Below are 17,667 nucleotides of genomic sequence, written 5' to 3'. Positions count from 1 at the left end.
AGGCCTACAGACCCTTTCTCCAGAGACAAACGGGCTAGAAAATGAGGCAATTCCTTTCCTACCCTCTTCACTTACAGCCCCAGCCCTTTGTGGTCTCAGCCATGGTTGCCCTTTGGAAAGAGGTAACTACCATTTATCTAGTTTCCTGTCAGACTCAAAGGATGATCCCCGGGAGCTCAGCTGGAGCTCTAACATTCTAACTGGCCCCTTTCCTTAGGTGCTCCTGTCTTACCCAGGTCTAGACATGAATGAAATGACTGGTGGTGATGCTCAGTGGTAGAATACTTGCTTAGTATGTGTGCAGTCCTGAGTCTGATCCTTAGAACTATGAAAGAGGAAAAAGGTGCTGTGGCAAACACTCCCCTGTAATCGCAGCACTTGAGCTGAGACAAGAGGATTGCCATGAGTTCAAGGGCAGCCTGGTCTATATACTGAGTTCTAGGCTAACCAGGGATACATACCAAAACTGTCCATGTGTATTCCCCCCCACCCCCCCAAAGCAAAAGGAACAGGATAGGGCATGGGAATTCAGAGTAAGAATGACATCACCATGCCTAAACTCTAGCCTTGACCCTAGAAACCAATTTCCAAACAGCTTTGCAAAGCACTATTCCCAGAAAAAGGTTTATCAAGTTTGGGGAAACCTGGGTACTACCTTAATCCTTGCAGCCTCTGCACCCTGGCCTCTAGGGCTAAGCAGGGTAGAGAGCTCCAGGGGCCAGATCTGAGAAGGGGCTACCCCACTGACCCTGATACTGCCTTGGGGCTGGCTCTGAAGCAGCCTAAAATCTGCAGGGGGCCAGGTCAAAAACAGTGGGGCCCTACTAGACTTTATTCTCCCTGGACCCCCCCCACAGCAGTCTTGAAGACTGTGACATCTTGCCTCCCTCCCCAGGGCTAGGCAGTGTTACTCAAGCCCCTGGGAAACAGTCCAGTATGAATCCTTGATTCTGGGATGGGGGGCAGGGCTTAATAATTAAGTACAGCTGCTGTTAACCTTGCTGGGTCATGGCCCCTCTGGGAATCTGACCTGTTCTGGTCTCTGTAGCCAGAAAAACTCACCTTTCCTTACAGCCATACATACTAAAAGCCTTGTTCTAGTTCTTCCTATAAGTAATAAGGAGAAATTAAGGCCCAGAGAGGGGCAAGAATTTGCCTTAGGTCACGTGGTAGAATATGGCCCAGAAGCCAAAACTCTAGCTCCCAGCAGCCACCAGGGAAGGTCCAGAGGGAGAGGACACAGGTGGAGCTGGGTAAATAGTTTTTAATGTGTAACAGTAGGCCAACTGGGGAGGACAAGACCCCCAAGGCTCAACCTTTCTCCTGTGGTACCCTGGAATCCACATGCCTGGGCCAGTCCCATGCCTGCCCCAGCCCTTAGGCTCCCAGGTCCCAGGGAAAGGGTGGGAAAGGAGTGAATGGCTGACACAGGTGCTAGTTGAATTTGGCCTTGGAGAAATCCATTTCTGGATGCTGATCCATGAACCTGGGGAGCGAAGTAGAAGAAAGTGAAGCAGCTGTCCTGGGTTCCCCTGCTCTTCCAGTCCAACACCAGGCCTAACCTCTTCAGAACCCCGAGATCTGGATCAAAGCTAGGTGGAGCCCCAGGTAGCTGAAGCCCAATTGAGCCCAGAGGCTGGAAATGGAAGTAAACAGTGGCACTGGTTTCCAGTAGGTGGCAATGACCAGTTTCAGCGCCAATGACTGTTACCTACTGCTTCCTACTGAGGTGGCCTTGTGCTGGCAAGTGATTAAGGTAGGCAAGCCAAGGCCATGGAACCATAAACTTGACTGGTTTCAGGAAGGGAACAGGGCAGTTCTGGAGTCCCACTCTGACATACCTGCTGTTCTCACCCAAGCCCCCAGTCCCCCCCTTTCTCTGCTCCCACCCGAGCTGCTTACTTCTTCAGAATCTCCTGTTTCTTCTGCTCATCAGAGGTGGGCAGGCCCATGGACTTCTGTCTCTGGTCATACATCATTTTTTCCACCATGCTGCGGGTCTCACTGTCCAGGTCTGACAGCTAGATGGCAGCAGGGAGAGGGATGGGTGAGGCTCTGGACCCACTCCCCCATATCTCCACCAGAAAACTTCCCTAACTAGTCAGGGCTCACCTTAGAGTTCTCAGGGTTAATCTTCTTTGTATTGATCTCAGGGTCACTGGCCACCAAGCGGTTCCACCATTCCATCTTATTGATCTGGGAGGAGGAAGAGGGCATCCACGGGGGAAGGGTCACTTGATGACCTAGGAACCACACTTAAATCCTTCTAGAACCAAACTCTTCCCACCCATATCCTCCACCTGAGGCCCACACAGGTCTGTGCGAGGACCAGGGGTACAGAGGAGCCAGACCTCTGCCCTCAAGGGAACAATACGCCAGCAGTCATAAACCAACACAATAAGGGCAAGGAAGAAGTTCGAAACGGTCACCTGGGGTGGAAGAGAAGCCAGAATGACAGTTGGACTAAACTTAAAGGAAAAGGAAAAAAAAAAACCCAAGAGATTCCAGGCAAGAGAATAACCAAGTGCAAGACAGGGTGAGTGGCAGCCAAGTGATCTGGGCCACACTGTGCCAGAGGAAGCTGTCCTTGGACTCCTGGCCCTTGCAGACACCACCTTTATTTACCAGTACGTGTCCCACCTCTCTGGGAAGGCAGTATGGCAGACAATGTGGACTTCGTGAGGGCACAGATTTTTCTACATTTTCTTCACTGTTCTCTCTCCATCCCTTAAAACAGTGCTTGTCACACAGTACGTATTCCAAGCATGTGTGGAACTGAACCCATGTGAAAAGTGGGAAGGACGAGGTTTGGTACACAAGATTCCTCAACCCTGACTCTGCCCACCCTTCCCAGAGGGAAAAAAACAGGCAAACCGCAGCTGTTTCCTAAACAAAGAGAGGGGCTGGTGATATGGCTCAGTGGTTAAGAGCACTGGCTGCTCTTGCAGAGGATCCAGGTGTGGTTCCCAGCACCCACAGAGTGGCTAACAAATATCTGTAACTCCAATTCCAGGGGAGCCAACTCTCTCTTTTGGCCTCCTCAGGCATTGCATTCATGTGATACAGGCAGGCAAAACACTCATACACATTTTTAAAAAAATAAGAGAACAGCCAGGCGTGGTGGCGCACGCCTGTAGTCCCAGCACTCGGGAGGCAGAGGCAGGTGGATCTCTGAGTTCAAGGCCAGCCTGGTCTACATAGTGAGTTCCAGGACAGCTGGGGCTACAGGGAGACCCTGTCTCAAAAAGACCAAAAAAAAAAGAACAGGTAGTCTATGCTAGGCCCCATCTCCCCCCCACAGCACCTAGGTTGGGACAGGCCTCACCCACCTTCTCCAGATGCACCGTCACCATCTTGCCATCCTCAATGAGCCAGGAGCTCTCTTCCACCTTAACTTCATTGTAGAGCTCCCCATCAATGACTGCCGGCTGTCCCTTGAGCCCTACCCAGAGGTGTCGCCGCTGGATGTCCACCACTACGTCCTTGCTCTTCAGTCGAAAGCTAACTTGGAAGGGCACTGCCAGGTCCAGTTCTGACAGGGTCTGGGTCCAGCGGTAGTTGGGCAGGTCGGCCCCATTGCCTAGGTTGGGCTTCAACTTCCCTTTGTCTTTTTCATCTTCCTCCTCCTCCTCCTCCTCCTCAGCATCCTGCTTACAGTCAGGGGTGCTCAATGATGTACCTGACAGACAAAACCCCCACCCAGCCATTCCTAGGACTGCCACTGGCCATCCAGCCATGAGAGCAGGCCAAAGCATGGCAACCTCCCCCGCCCCAACAAACCCTGAGCCACTGAAAAGACAGCTCAAATCAGGTCCTGATTTCTGCCAGAAGGGCTTAGACTACTACACCATGTAAGATGGTATAGACTATTACACCATGGATGAGCCCATTGCCCCTTAGCCCAGCCTGCATGGTGCCCTGTATAGGCACGCTGCCTCCAAATTGTAGCGTTTTTTTTTCTTTTTGAAATAGGGTCTCCCTACAGGGAGATGCTCAGTCTCCTGCCGAGCTTGTTTCCAGCTGGCCTGGAACTTGCTATGTAGACCAGGCTGGCCTCAATCTCAGATTTGCCTGCCTCTGTCTCCTGACTGCTGGGACTTAAGGCGTGTGCTACCTTATCTCACTCATGGGCTTTCTTGCCCTAGGTTTAAGGCCAATAGGAGTTTTATTACTATTTTTTTTAAATCTCTTTTGAGACATGGTCTTAATACGTAGCTAAGACTGGCCTCAAATTTGCATGTAATCCCTCTGCCTGAAATTACAGGGTGTGCTACTATACTGGCTCTGTTCCATTTCTTCCATGTCTCCAGGTGGGACCTTGAAATATGGGAGGGTCCCCAAAGGTGGGTGCAGGGGAGGGTGAGGACTAGTACCCAGGCCCACTAGTCTCCTTACCTGCTTCCCTGGCGAGCCAAGGCTGCCATTCTTGAGCTGGGTTTCATGATTCTCTGCATCCTTTTTCTGGGGCAAAGGGCACAGTTGGCAATAAAGCCTGACTTCCCAGAGCCAAGGCAGGGAGGTAAGGGGGTGGAGGAGGGAAGCTCAGCCTCACCTGGTCAATTTCCTGCTGCAGCCTCTCCGCTTCCTCATCAGTCAGCTCCTTGATCTGGGGCCCAGGGGTCTCTGCCTTGGTCTCCTTGGCCAGTCTGGCTGCCTGCTCTGCCTTCTCCCGACGCTCAGTCTCCTGCCGAGCTTGTTTCTCTCGCCGTGCCTTCTGTGCCAGCTGGTTGTGGTGGTTAAAAGTCTGTGTGATGAGCTGGGGAGGGAAGAAGGCAATCAAGTATCAGAGCAAGGGACAGTGCCCCAAGGCCTGAGGCCTGGACAAAGCAGGGCACTCAACATGTTTCCTCATCTGCAAAGTGGGGACTACACACCTGACTCAGAGTTGTCATGCCCATGCCTGTAACCGGCACAGCAAATGCTGTTACTCAAAACACCCCTGCCTCCCAACTGCTGTTACACGATGTGCCTGATTATGAGGTAGGTGCTGGTAGCTGCTTCTGTTATAAGCAGAACCCAACCTCCGGCCCTCTATGAAGCCTTCCCTGAGCTCCCAGGCCCAGAACCCCATGTTCTTTGACTGTCCCTCTCCCCTGCCTATATCCATCTCCAGTAGTACAGCCCAACCAGGCAGTGTTCAAAGCCACACCTAGAATCATAACAAGCAAGCTACCAATTTCAATTCCTTTCACTTCCACTAAGCCTTCTCAGGATGTTTCAACCCCACACCCTGCTAGCTGGCCTCCCTGTCACACAAGGGCTACCCCTATTCCATCTGTCACATGACTAAGTGTGACCCTGAGGTCACCCCTATACCTCTCTAAACACAGCCTTGGCATACACTGTTCTTACCTAGACTTTGTCTGTCTCATTTGCTGTTCACTCTCCAAGACCAGCTTAAGTGTCTCTTGAGTTTTAACCTTCAGCAGACTATAGGCAGACCCTTTGGAAACCCAACTGTGTGGCCACCTACACACAGTATAAGTGCACACCTGGAGGTCTCACAGGACACCCACCATGTGGTCAGTGGTCAAGAAACCACCTTCTAAGTTATCAATGGGCTCTCACATCTAAGGTTCTGCCAAATGCCTGCAGACTCTCATTCATCAGTGGCTACTCCTGTGACTCTAACCCCTGGCCCTATGCCACACAGCAGTAGCTTCATACTCTGCAACAGTAAAGGATATTCAAAGCCCCTGACCTCCACCAAGTACACTGGATAACAAACGGAGAAAAATGAGCCACTCAAAGGCCATTCTGTCAAGAGAAACAAGAGGTCATGAGATCTGTGCAGCAGGGGCTGTTCCACCACAGGGCCTTGTCCCAAGTCCCTATCAGTGGGACCTTGAACTCAAGCCATTTGCCAACTAGTGGCCTTCCCACCCCTCCCAACCCCAGTAAGTCATGTCACAACCCACTTGCCCTTTTCCTAGCCGCTGGAGGTTAAACAAGAGTAAAGACGAGCAACTGGTCAGAGTCAAGGCCAACCAGAGCAGCCTCTGACCCCTCCACCCACAAAAGGACACGCTGGACACTGGTACCTCCCCAGAGAAGGTCATAGAGTCAAGCTTCAGTCAGAGATCATTAGGAACTACAGCCTGGCAGGTGGGAAAGGGTGTGAGGTGTGCTGGGCCTGCAGGGTGGGCACATGCAAGAGCAGGCCTTTCTTGACTGGGCTGACAGAAGGATGGTTCCCACTGGTGGGGCACATCACAAAACCATTTAAGCTCAACCCAAAGGCATGAGGTCCTAACCCTGAGCACTCAAGCAGCAAACAGAGGATGCCTCTAGTGAGCTGCTCAGTGAGGGAGTCCTGCTGAATTCTGTCTTCAAGCCCCACCCAATCCCATCTTTCTCCCTTTACACAAGTCAGAGAACAGACTAAGCTGGAGTGGTATCTTGGCTCCTGCCTTTTCTCAGCTTTCAGCTGTGCCACAGGCCCCAGGGGAGATGTCTAGAGTTGGGGTGGGGGAGGTAAGAAATGGCAGGCCTTACTTAAAGCACGGACAGAACCAACTTACATCTCTCCATCTTTACCTTCAGCTTCTTTCTCCTCCCTGGTAGTTCCCATTTTGAGTGACACTGCCATTCATCCAAGTGCCCAAGGACAGACCTGGTACCAGTCTTACCAGTCTTAATGTCCTGCCTCCAGCACAAACAGATGGCCTACGCAGAATGGCCCACAACTCCCCACAACCTGCAGCCTGTGATACTCAGCCTCTGCCCAAGTCCTTCTGTCTGGCTGACCCGTTGCTGGCACGGACCTTAGTCCTTCCTAGTCCTCAAGGTTGGACCCAGTGTATGCAGCTCATGTTGCTGCCTCTCCTGGCAGATTCAGTAACTCACTTCCTACCACAGGCCTCCACAGTTCTGCATCTGTTTCTCGCTGCTGCTCCCTTTACTTGGGACAACCCTGTGTCCTCCACGGATAGCCCTACTCTACCCAGACTTTCAGACCCTGCCAAGAAGGAAAAAAGGGTAAGGGGAGCTCAATGACAGAGCACTTGCCTAGTACAGGAAAGGCCCCACATTTAGTCCCCAATACCACATAAAAAAGTAATCAAATGACAAAGAATTGTGAGTAAACTTTACAGAAAGCCAAAAACAGACAGAAATGAGATTCACACCACTAGAGGGGTTCAGAGAAGCATGGTATGGCACGGGGTTGACAGTCATCAACAAGGGGTATGCACAGTGACCGGGACAGAGGTAGGCACTGGTGCTAATAGGGAGTCTCACGCTTTTGTCATGGATCAAAGTGGTTTGTATCCTTTGACAGAGATTTCCCTCTTGACTGACTTAGTGACCACCCCTGAAACACATTTATTCATGACCATGAGTTTATGACAACAGTGGAGGAAAAACCCACCTCATGGGTCACACTAGGGAATCGAGGAATTCTTCAGAAAGCTTTTCCTGATGTCCCTTCCATATGACCAAATGATTAGTGATGGGGAATCTTTGCTAATAAAGCAAAGAACAGTAGAGCATCATGAAACAACAGCTTTAGGTACGATCAACAATTACGTTCTTCACAACAGAATAGACACAGCCATGAACAGTTACAAGAAGAAAAAAACCAAGAGAAGCAAGTCAAGCCTAGATAGAAGTCTAGCTGCCAAGACCCTGGGAATCCACAACAAAGAAACATTAAACTACACCATGAGGATGTGAGATGCAGTAAGAAAAGCAGCATTCTGTCTGTTCCAGGTCCCCTCACACAATGCTACAGGCAGGTCTTCCTCACCAAAAAAAAAATTGATGAAGTTACGGAGAAACTGACCCCTGTGCAACCAAACCCAGCCCATCTACATTTAGTTTTGGAAAAGAGAATGGTAGTTCCTCAAAATCTAAATATACGCAGGGTTTGGATGTACACACCTTTAGTCCTAGCTAGCACTCAAGAGGCAGAGGCACACAGCCTGGTGTGCACAGGAAGTTCCAGGCCAGCTAGAACTACATAGTGATATCCTGTCTCAAAAAAAAAGTTAAAAGTTAAACAGAATTACTATATCATCTAAGCTAGAGAGATAGCTCAGCACTGGCTTCTCTTGCAGAGGACCCGGGTTCAGTTCCCAGCACCCACAGGGTGGCTAACAACTGTCCATATCTCTAGTTCCAGGGGGGATTCAACACCCTCTTCTAGCCTCCACAGGCATTGCACACACAAGGTACACTTATATACATGCAGGAAACACATTCATACATATAAAAGTAATTAAACTAAAAAAAAAAAAAAATTTAACCTGGGCATGGTGGTCCATGCCTTTAAGACCAGCCCTCAGGAGGCAGAGGCAAGGGGATCTCTGAGAGACTGAGGTCAGCCTGATCCACATAGTGAGTTCTAGTTCCAGGCCAGCTGGGGCTACAGGTAGACCTGTCTCAAAAAGACCTCTCCCCCCCAAAAAAAGAAAAAAAAGTATACAATTTGCCGTCTTCACATCAAACCTACAGTTCTGAAGTGATATACTGCTTTTTCTAATTTTTTATTTTATTACTTTTTTATTATGTGTATGCATGTATTGCCTGCAGGTAGGTAAGTGTACCCGTGTTATGCAATGCTGGAGGAGGTCAGAAGAGGCTGTCAGATCCCCTGGGACTGGAGTTACGGACAGTTGTTACCTGCCACGTGGGTGCTGGGATTCGAACCCAGGTCTTCTGCAAGAACAGTGTGTTCTTAACCACTGAGCCATCTCTCCAGCCATTATATTGTTTTTTCTTTTCTTTTGTTTTTTGGTCTTCTTGAGACAGGGTCTCCCTATAGCCCCAGCTGGCTTGGATTCCCTATGAAGACCAGGCTGGCCTCGAACTCACAAAGATCCACCTGCCCCTGCCTCCCAAGTGCTGGGATTAAAAGCATGCGCCACCACGCCTGGCATGCTTTGAAAAAAAAAAAGAAAAAGACTTAAATTATGTGTATGTGTGTGTGTGCATGTGAGTTAAGGTATCAAGGTATCTGCAGAGGCCAGAGGCATTGGATCCCTTGCAGACAGAGTTACAGGCAGTTGCAAGCCACCCCATGTATCAAACTTCGGTCCCGTGGAAGAGCAGCATGCTCAACCGCTGAGATCTCTCTCCAGACTTTATTTACATTGTTTAAAACGGGTTCAGAACACTGCAGCTCGTTAAATTAAAAGCTGTACCAATTAAACAACTCTCATTGGTTCTTTACCTCCAGCCCCTAGCAACTATTCTCTATCACTATGAACCTAACTACTCCAGGAACCTCATTCATATCAACAGTATACAGCATCTGTCCTTCCATGACTAGCTTATATATGCCCTCAAATGATCCACAAACACATGATGCTCCCTTCTCTCTTAAAGCTGAATAATATTCAATTGTATGCATATGCCAAACTCTATTCATGTACTGACAGGACTTCAGGGTTCCTTCTACCTTTTGGCGATTCTGAATAATGCAACATGAACACAGCTGTGTAAGTCTTCGAGATCTTGACCAGAAATGGAATTGCTGGATACAATAATACTCTTTAATATTTTGAGGAACCACCATGTTCTTTTTCCAGAGCAGATGTACCATTTAATTCCTACCAGCTGTGGCCAGTGGTTCCAATTTCTCCATGTCTTTATCAACATTTCCTGTTGTCATCTGTTTTTAAATGTACCAGGTGGGTCTGGAACTTGTGGGTTAACCCACGCTCCTCCCTTAGCCTCCAAGTAACAAAGACTAGGGGTGTACAACACTCTAGTTGATTGGGGATTTAGCTCAGTAGTAGACCACTTACCTAGCAAGCACAAGGCCCCAATTTTGGTCCTCAGCTAAAAAAATAAAAAATAAGCCAGGCATGGTGGTGTATGCCTTTAATCCCAGCACTCAGGAGGCAGAGGCAGGCGGATCTCTGTGAGTTCAAGGCCAGCCTGGTCTACATAGTGAGTTCCAGGACAGCTGGGGCTACAGGGAGACCCTGTCTCAAAAAGACCAAAAAATTAATTAATTAAAAAATAAATAAATAAAAAACAAGGCTACTAGGCTACTAGCACAGCTTTTCTTTCCTGCTCTTCTGATATAAGCCAGTCTACAGAGTCTGAGGTAGGAGCTTATTATGGCTTGGGAGGAATGGGGTGATGGGGCTGACATAGGATCTAGCTATGTAGCCCAGGCTGACTGTGTAGCTAAGGATGACCCTGAACTCCTATTCCTCTGGCTCCTACCTCCTGAGTACTACAATTACAGCCCTTAGTCCTTATGCCTGGTTTACTCAAACCTTTTGTTTGTTGCTGCTGTTTTTAATTAATTTTTATGTGTATGAGTGTTTTGTCTGCATGTGTATAAGTACACCATGCTCAAGCAGTGCTTGTGAAGGCCAGAAAAGGGTGCTCCCCTCTCCTGGAACCGTAGTTACTTATGGTTGTTAGCCACTATGTGGGTGCAGGGAACTAAACTGGTCCTCTGTAAGAGCAGCCAGTGCTCCTAACCACTCAGCAATCTCTCTAGCCCTGGTTTTTGTTTTTTGAGACCAGGTCTCCCTGTAACCCCAGCTGGCCTGGGACCTGTTATGTAGACCAGACTGGCTGACCCTGTTCTCAAAGAGATCTACCTGCCTCTACTTCCCAAGTGCTGGGATTAAAGGCCTATGCTCACCCAGCTTGATTTTGACAGGGTCGTATCACAGCTCAGGCTGTTCTGGAACTCACTATGTAGCCCAGGTTGGCCTCAAATTCCCAGCAATCTGCCCCAGCCTCCTGAGTGTTGGGTTTATAGGCGTGTATCACCACGACTGGCTTTAAGCCTTAAGTTACAACGTTTATCCAAGCAAGGTAATTAGTAAAAACCTTATGGGTTGGTAGTGGTGTGTTGAGTCAGGGGCAGAAGGCAAACTTACAATAGACTAGACTCGTCTTAATGGTATTTCTCCCACAACTCAGCTAATGACCCTGAACAAAGTGCAAAACATCTCTGAGCCAATTTCCTCATTTGTAAAATGGAAATGGTTAACACCACAAGAAACTCAGGACCAGGGCCTCACCGACAGCTTGTTTGCTGACTGGCACTCTGCTTTAGCTCAGGCTCCTCATGCTAAGGAGACAGGGGAGCTTTTCTTCCAGACAGAGCTGCCCAAGGAAAAGGAGGTCACTCACCTTCTCTGCCATCCCCTCTTCTCCTCCAATGAAAAAGTCTGTTTTGCGACGAAGGAAGCTGAAGAAGGTGTTCACAAGCTGAAAGACAGAGGGAAAAGACTAATGCTATGGGGGTGCCAGGATGGGAGCCCCTCAACTGCAGTCAACTTCCCAGTTTAGGATGGAACTTGAGTATTTCACCATTCAACCTCCCATCTTAGGTGACAGCCTTCCAACCAGGCCCCTTCAGGCACTTCCACCAAGAAGGCTATCCTGACCTTATCACCTGAAAGACTGAGTTCTCAATTTTTGCATAGATGTGCGCACATTTCACCTGCCAGGTGGTGCCCAACACAGCAAAACACACACTCTGCATCCAGGACCTGAAAAATGTGGACCCAGCCTTTAGTTCTAGAGAGTAAAAAGTCCATCAAAAGGGTTGGAGAGATGGCTCAGTGGTTAAGAGCACTAGCTGCTCTTGCAGAGGACCTGGATTCAGTTTCCCAGCACCCACATGGCAGCTAACCACCATCTGTAACTCCAGTTCTAGGAGATCCAATGCCCTCTTCTGGCCTCTGCAGACACTGCATGCACATGGTGCATTTTACACACATGCAGGCAAAACACTCATACACATAAAAATAGAAAAGGCTGGGTGTGGTGGCACATGCCTTTAATCCCAGCACTTGGGAGGCAGAGGCAGGTAGATCTCTCTGAGTTCAAGGCCAGCCTGGTCTACATAGTGAGTTGCAGGCCAGATGGAGCTTCAGGGAGACCCTGTCTCAAAAAGACCAAAAAAATAAATAAAATAAATTTTAGTTAAAAAGAAAACCAAAAACCGGGTGTGAGCTAGACATACTGGTACATCCCAGCGCTTGGGTCAGGAGCAGGAGGATCAGTTGTTCAAGTCATTCTTGGCTACATAGCAAGTTTGAGGCCAGCCTGCACTATATGAAACCCCACCTCAAAAAAAAAACAAAAACAAACAAACAAACAAAAAAACAAAACACAAACCAGCCTTGTGTGATGGTGCATGCTTTTAATCCCAGCACTTGGGAGGCAGAAGCAGGTGGATCTCCAAATTCCAGGCCAACCTGGTCTACACTGTAAGTTCCAGGCCAGCTAGGGGTACAGGGAGTCGTTTTCTTTTTTTTTTTTTTTGTCTTTTTGAGACAGGGTCTCCCTGTAGGCCCAGCTGGCCTGGAACTCACTATGTAGACCAGGCTGGCCTTGAACTCACAGAGATCCGCCTGCCTCTGCCTCCCAAGTGCTGGGATTAAAGGCGTGTACCACTACGCCCGGCCTAACCCTGTCTTTAAGAAAAAGAAAGAAACCCCACAAACCAGCCTGAGCGATGTGGCACCTGTCTGTAATCCCAGCACTCAAGAAGCTGAGGCAAGGGGCTAAAGAGATGACTCAGCAGTTAGGAACACTGGTTGTTCTTGCAGAAGACCCAGGTTTGAATCTCAGCACCCACATAGCAGCTAACAATTGTCCATAACTCCAGTCCGAGGGGATCTGACAGCCTCTTCTGACCAACAAGGGCATTGCACAACATGGGTGCACTTACCTACGTGTAGGTAATACATGCATACACAAAAAATTAATAATAAAAAAGAAGCTGAGGCAGGAAGATACAAAGTTCAGGGCCAGCCTTAGCTACATAACAAGTTCAATGCCATCCTGGGTTATAGGAGAGCATCTCAAAAAGACAAAACAAGAGGCTGGTGAGATCATCCAGCAGGGTAAAGGTGCCTGCAGCCAACCAAGCCTGATGACTAGAGTTAAAGCCCCAGAATCCAAATGGTAGAACTGACTCCTGTAACTTGTCCTCTGACCTCCACATGGACCATAGCATGAGCACACCCACACATGTACACAAAATAAAATAATAATAAAATAAAAATAAGGGGATGGGGCCCAGAACCAGCAACCTGTAAAACCGAGGATAGTGAATTCTGTAATCCTAGTGTTTGGGAGGTAAAGAAAGGAGGATTAGAAGGCCATCCTGGGACACATGAGATCCTTAACAACAATAGCAATCATCTGGGGGCTGGAGAGATGGCTCCAAGGTTAAGAGGCCTTGTTTCTCTTCCAGAGGACTGAGTTCAATTCCCAGCATCCACAACAGCTGGCTCCCACCACCTATAACACCAGCTCCTGGGGAATCCCAGGTTTCTGGCCTCTGTGGGCACCTGAACTCAGGGGCAAATTCCCCCCCCCCACATATGTATATACATAATTTCAAATAAGAATGAAATCTTAAAAAGTTAGGCATGGTGACACATGTCTTTAATCCCAGTATTTGGGAGGCAGAAACAGGCAGATCTCTGTGAGTTCAAAGCCAACCTGGTCTTCCTACTGAGTTCCTGGCCAGCCAGGGCTCCATAGTGAGACCCTGTCTCAACAAAACAAAATGCAAATAAAACTAGTTAAGTAACTAGGACAGTCAAAAGGGAGCAAATGGAACCACATCAAAGGTTAGGCCAGGTGATCTTCAAAAAAACACTGAGGACCAAGTGGTTGAGCATGAGACTCACACGATGTCAGGAATCTGGAAATCAATGCTGAACTTTGTTTTTTAACTGCAGGACTTAATTCTAAGACCTTGTAAGAATCAAATGAGGTAATAGAAGCAAGCCCTTAGGAGTGTGTGGCACAGAACAGGAGATCCATTGGTAGAAGGCAAACTTTTCCTACACAGGAATCAGGAATCACAGCTTACTCTTTCCACATACATAACAAGGGCCCCAATAATGATTCAGTGAATAGAAGGTCACCAGCTGATGATGACTACCTTAGGGTTTATAGATTTCACACTGAGTAGAAATCAGGTTTTAAATTTTGGTCTTACACCAGCTGTGGTGGAACACGCCCTTAACCCCTGCATTCAGGAAGCAGAGGCAGGTGGATCTCTGGGAGACTGAGGCCAGATGGGGCTACAGGAAGACCCTGTCAAAAAAAATTTTTTTAAAGGTCCTAGGCTATCAGTACCTATGACAGTCTCTTGTAATACTAGGCAGCAAGCTTCGGCTCCCAGCCAGCTATTCCACAACCATCAATAATCTGCAACGCACGATGCAGCTGAGCTGTGATGTTCTGAAGGTTAGGTGTCAGAAATGCGTTGCCCCCTCAGACTTTCAATCTATGTTAGGGTGCAATATCACCATGAACTGAAGAGCATCAGTACATGCTCAGTAAAGTTCTTGCTGACCTAACCTAGCGGTGACTTCAGGCGCATGTATACCAGGTTTTTTTTTTTTTTTTTTTTGGTTTTTTAACTCACTATGTAGACCAGGCTGGCCTCAAACTCACAAAGATCCACCTGCCTCTACCTCTCAAGTGCTGGGATTAAAGGCGTGCGTCACCATACCCAGCTATACCAGCTCTTTTATTTGACCGAATGAGTATTAAATCGGCCACTCAAACTTACTGATGGGTGCAATTCCTACTTCTAGACACTTTTTAAATCAATTCAAACAAAAAGTGAACTCCCAAATCCATTCTGTGTCAATTTAGGGGAATGGGAACAAGAAGCCTTTTCACATTTGCAGATTAGAAACTGTCTCCCACCTCAAAGTGTAGGTGCCTGGGTCAACACAGGCACCTACACTTGGCATGGGGAGTTAAATGAAACCTACCCTCAGTGACCCACAGGCTGAGGAAAGCACACTAGCCTGAGGGGCCTGTCTAGGCCAGGGCCTTGGGGTCTCACATTGGGCAAATCCTTTACTCTCTAGGCAGCAATGCTAGGCAGTGGCCCTTCAGTGCTTACAAAATGAGCGCTCTGTGCTGATCTCCACAGGTTCTTCTACCCCTCCCATTACTTCTGTTTGAAAAGACAAAGAATGTGTCAGGTGGTCTCTGTGGGTCATAAGCTATAAGCTATATCCATGGTATTACTGAGTGTGGTCACTCAACATGAATGATGGCTTATCTGCAGCTTTTTTGTTCCAGACAGTCTCACTATATATACTTGGAATGCTCAGAATTTGCTTTAATGATAAGACTGGCCTCCTACTCATGGCAATCCTCCTCCCTCTCCTGTGTCAGGATTACAGCCAATCATATCCAGACCTGAATTATGCTCTTTTAAAAATTCTATTTATTCTTCTATTTTATGTGTATTGTATGAGTGTTTTGCCTGCATGTATGCAAGTGTGCCACATGTGTGCAATGCCCCAAAGCCAGAAGAGGGTGTCGGATTCCCTGGAACTGGAGCTACAAATGGTCATCAGTTGTTATGTGGGTTCTGGGAATCAAATCCAGGTCCTCTGGAAGAACAATAAAGTTTTTAACCACTGAGCAATCTCTCCAGCCCCCTGGCCTCTCCCCCCACAGTGCTGGGACTAAAAGTGCACATCACCACACTGTGCTTCTGTGGCTGGTGAAATCACTCAGTGGGTAAAGCTGCTTGCTTTGCAAGCCTGGCAACCTGAGTTTCATCCCTAGAACCCACAATGGAAGAATAGACTGGACTCCACAAAGCTGTCCTCTGACCTTTTCAAGTGTGCTGTGACATGTGTGCTCGTGCACACACACACACACACACACACACACACACACATAGAAGTTCGTGGGGGGCAAGGACAAGATTCTGCTCCTGTCTGTAGCCCCAGGACCCAGGCTTGTGGATCTGGCACATATTAATGACTTGAGAAAATACTTATTGAATGAATAAGCCTCTTTAAGAACTTGGCTTTTCCTTTCAAGGCACTACTCTCCTAAAACTCAAGAAAATGGGCACAGGGCATGGTGGCACATCTGAATCCCAGCATGGGGAAAGCAGAAGCAGAATCGTCCAGAACTGGAGGTCAGCCTGGTCTATGTAACAGTTCTGCGACAGCTATAGCTACAGTATAGTTGAGGATCCTGGCCTGGCATGGTGGTACACACCTTCAATCCCAGAACTTGGGAGGCAGAGGCAGGCGGATCTTTATGTGTTCAAGGCCAGCCTGGTCGGTCTGCATAGTGAGTTCCAGGACAGCTGGGGCTACAAGGAGACCCTGTCTCAAAAAAAAAAAGACAGTTGAGGATCCTGACTCAAAAAACAAAGCACAAACAAAAACTGGTATTCCTAAATTTCATCTCACAGACAAGGAAACTGAGGCTTGGCAAGATGAAAGGTCTCAACATAGTGGAAAGCAACTGAGACTACTGGTCTCCTATTCCCCCATTCAAGATCTAAAAAGGCCACGTGTGGGGCTGGATAGATGGCTCAGGGGTTAAGAGCGCTGGCTGCTCCTGCAGAAGAGCAGCACCTACATGATGCCGAATAACCATCCTAAAGCTCCAGGGGATCCGACGCCCTCTTCTGGCCTCTGCGGGTACTGTACGGCACGGGTGAGCCTGCACACATGCAGGCATAACACGTTGACAAAATAAAAGTTAAAATCCTATATAAAAAAAAAAAGGCCACGTGCTAACCTTACTTTACTTCCGCTCCCCCGCCCCTGCCCACTACCCCACACATTAAGTGATAGGCTGGCTCCACTTAGGGTAAAATGCAAACCACGTCCGGGAGGGTCAGTCTAGGGTAGAGAGTTGGTCTAGTGATGCTCTGCGGAGTGGACATCCCAAGGGAAGCAGATGCACGTGCGCATGCCTAGGCTCTGGGGTGACTCGAGGACCACGGATGGCTTAGACGGCTTAGCACGAATGGGGGCGAGGGGGGCAGGAGGGCCCCGGGACGGCCGGGGAGAGGCTTGGCCCGCGTCGGGGGTGGCCCAAAAGCTGCGGCGCTGGGCGAAGGTGCGGGCGGAACCCCGCGCGATCCTGCGGCGGGGAAGGGCTGGGGACCCGGCAGTCTCGCGCCCGTTACCTCCTGCACGCCGCCCTCGTGCTGCTGCGCCATGGCCAGCAGCATGCCGTCGAAGCGCTCCTCCTCCTGCTCCCCGCCCATCGCGCCACTACTGCTCCGAGCTCCGCGCTCCCTGCCGCGCTTGTACAGGTGGCCGGGCCCAAAGGCTCCCGGAGCTCGCCTTCCGCAGCGGAGCCGGAAACACGCAGCGGCCCGGCCGCCAGGGCCCGCCCGCCTCCCGGCGCTGGCCACTGACCGCACGGCAGACAGCCCGCTTCATTCACCATTGGTTAACGTGAGGAGCAAATCCGCAGACGCAGCCCTGGAGTGGTGGGCGGAGCCCAGGGGCCCAGAGTTTGGCTTGCGTTGCTATGGTCACCGGATACCTGAGCGTCTTCTAGAAAGCTCTGGGCTCACATCTTGACACGACTGGAAGTGCAAAGAGTTTTGTAGGGTTTAAAAAAAAAATTATTTACTATTTTTATTTATTTTATTTATTTATCTTTTTTTTTTCTTTGTCTTTTTTGAGATAGGGTCTCCCTGTAGCCCCAGCTGTCCTGGAGCTCACTATGTAGACCAGGCTGGCTTCGAACTCACAAAGATCCGCCTGCCTCTGTCTCCCGAGTGCTAGGATTAAAGGCGTGCGCTACCACGCTCGGCTCTTATTTTATTTTTTATGCTTGTTCTTTGGTCTTTTTGAGACAGGGTTTCCCAGTAGCCTCAGCTGACAAGGAACTCGCTATGTAGACCAGGCTGGCCTCTAACTCACAGAGATCCTCCTGCCT

General features: G+C 49.0%; 1 protein-coding gene across 3 annotated transcripts; it reads right to left on the bottom strand.

The window, feature by feature from the left end:
* Positions 1-1,246: 1,246 nt before the first annotated feature.
* Positions 1,247-17,110, bottom strand: Nudc (nuclear distribution C, dynein complex regulator). 3 transcript variants are annotated; one of them, XM_008836841.3, is made up of 8 exons: positions 16,904-17,110; positions 11,104-11,181; positions 4,553-4,756; positions 4,396-4,461; positions 3,330-3,647; positions 2,113-2,196; positions 1,903-2,021; positions 1,247-1,486 (listed from the first exon to the last, which is right to left on the bottom strand). In XM_008836841.3, the coding sequence occupies exons 1-8, from the start codon at positions 16,982-16,984 to the stop codon at positions 1,435-1,437; spliced, it is 1,002 nt and encodes a 333-aa protein (XP_008835063.1). In that variant the 5' UTR covers positions 16,985-17,110; the 3' UTR covers positions 1,247-1,434. The 3 variants fall into 3 exon arrangements, with proteins under 3 accessions (XP_008835063.1, XP_008835062.1, XP_008835064.1); XM_008836840.2 differs by having other exon boundaries at positions 3,330-3,650; positions 16,904-17,084; XM_008836842.2 differs by lacking the exon at positions 4,396-4,461 and having other exon boundaries at positions 16,904-17,084.
* Positions 17,111-17,667: the final 557 nt, after the last annotated feature.

Source organism: Nannospalax galili, unplaced genomic scaffold (genome assembly GCF_000622305.1).
Source record: "Nannospalax galili isolate Female #2095 unplaced genomic scaffold, S.galili_v1.0 scaffold1258, whole genome shotgun sequence".
NCBI classification, from domain to species: Eukaryota; Metazoa; Chordata; class Mammalia; order Rodentia; family Spalacidae; genus Nannospalax; species Nannospalax galili.
This window is presented reverse-complemented; position numbering and strand designations above follow the sequence as displayed.